Source organism: Myotis davidii, unplaced genomic scaffold, assembly GCF_000327345.1.
Source record: "Myotis davidii unplaced genomic scaffold, ASM32734v1 scaffold471, whole genome shotgun sequence".
Classification (NCBI taxonomy): Eukaryota; Metazoa; Chordata; class Mammalia; order Chiroptera; family Vespertilionidae; genus Myotis; species Myotis davidii.
In genome coordinates, this window is record NW_006283354.1 from 1,313,984 (window position 1) to 1,315,803 (window position 1,820).

At 54.2% G+C, this 1,820-nt stretch overlaps 1 protein-coding gene across 1 annotated transcript in view; it reads left to right on the top strand.

Moving 5' to 3' along the window:
* Positions 1–1,373: 1,373 nt before the first annotated feature.
* The window catches only part of PITX1 (paired like homeodomain 1), a gene marked incomplete at both ends in the record, with an annotated part of 6,109 nt that continues 5,662 nt past the window's right edge, over positions 1,374–1,820 (top strand). Inside the window, one exon of the mRNA XM_015563382.1 lies at positions 1,374–1,723. Coding sequence (XP_015418868.1) covers positions 1,374–1,723 — 350 coding nt within the window. The remainder of the gene's footprint in view (positions 1,724–1,820) is intronic.

Here is a 1,820-nt window from a genome sequence, read left to right on the forward strand (position 1 = left end):
CGAGCCTTTCTTCCCGGGCCCAGGCGGGCCGTGCGAGCCACGCCGCGGCCGACCCCATCCTGGCCCGACCTCCTGGGTCCGCGATCAGTTCCCACACGCGCCATCCGAACACGGCGGCGTTGGCGAGCTCCCCACTCCCCGGCCAGGGGGGTCCTCTTCTGCGTTCATTTTTTAATCCACCGCCGAGTGTTTCTCTGCGCGTTTTTAATCTCTATTTATTTCTGTTTCGCATCCCTAAGTGACTTTCTCTGAGAGGTTCTGTTTGCTTGGTTAAAAAAAAAAAAGTCAACGCTGGACTGTACTTTTGTTTTCAAAAGTTTTAAGCATGGCCTTTGCTTGGTTTTTATTTTTAAAACCCAGAGAAATATGTCGTTATAGATTGCTTTTTTAAAACCAAATCTGTGAGCATAAAATTAAATTTTAACTGTATTTTTCGATACAGAAAGAAGTACTACAGGAGGTATATTTCTCTGGAATTTAGAATACCTACATGCAACATTACTCTTTGGGAGATTTTTAAAAGTCGATCCAAAATGGCGCGTTTCTCGGGTAGTTTTTCAAAATCCATTTACAGGAGTGTTGCTTGGGGAATTCAAGCTATCTGACTACAGTGTTGTATTTCCCTGGGATTTAAAAATTACCTCAGAAGGACATGACTGAGCAGGGGTTAAAAAGCTATCTACAACAGCACATTGATTTGTAAACCCCAGAGGAGTACGTGCCTGTGCCTCCTGGAGTTTGTACGCGCACAGCCCTGCATTCAGTTCGGGGTGTGTTTGTGGCTTCTTGCTTTACATCTGCTCTGTGTTCCTACCTGACTATTTTTAAGAGTTTCTGACCCTTTCTGTGCGTGTAGGCTTAGAGCTGTGAACTTTTTTAGGCTTCTGTGTTTTGCTTCTAAGTTCTTTTTTTATGTTTCAGTGTTTCTATGACTGCGTGTGTTTTGTAGCTACAAGGGAGAGAGGCTAGAGCGCCAGGTCACCTAGACAGTCTGTCAGTCTGGGCTGCCCGGGCTGCGGCGGGGCCTCCGGACGTGAGGACGTGAGGCCTGGAGCTGAGGCCGAGAACAAGACTGTGTCGGCCTGCCCGGAGGGGCTCCGGGGCAGCCCTGGGGAGAAGAAAGTGGAGGGCTGCAGGCCATACCACCTAGTTCATGCTCCACTGACCAGCTAGCTTCAGGCTAGAAAAATTAGATCCTAGCTCAGAAAAGCAGAGACCTCCCTTAAATTCAGACCGACTCTTAAAAGTCAATTGCCGCTGACATTAGCAGCTGGGCTCAAGCCTAAACCAAGCGAGAAGAGCAGGCCCTGCCCTGCCAGGAGCCTAGGCCCGCGGCTCGGCTCCTCTACTCCAGGCACCCAGACCAGAGGTGACTACCGACGACCAGGCACGACGGGCTCCCCCCAAATGGGGACGATATCAGGGCCCCTGGCGGGAGGGAGGGCCGCCAGCGCCGATGGCGGGTTCTTCGGTGGAGCCGGGACGGGTACAAAAGGGCAGAAGCCCAAGGTGACGGGCGTCCCGTCCTGCCTGCTTCAGAGAAGGAGCGCAGCGGGGAGCCCAAGGGGCCTGAGGACAGCGGTGCTGGCGGCGCGGGCTGCGGAGGCGCGGAGGACCCCGCCAAGAAAAAGAAACAGCGGCGGCAACGCACGCACTTCACCAGCCAGCAGCTGCAACGGGTTCTTCTGGAGCCGGGACGGGTACAAAAGGGCAGAAGCCCAAGGTGACGGGCGTCCCGTCCTGCCTGCTTCAGAGAAGGAGCGCAGCGGGGAGCCCAAGGGGCCTGAGGACAGCGGTGCTGGCGGCGCGGGCTGCGCGGA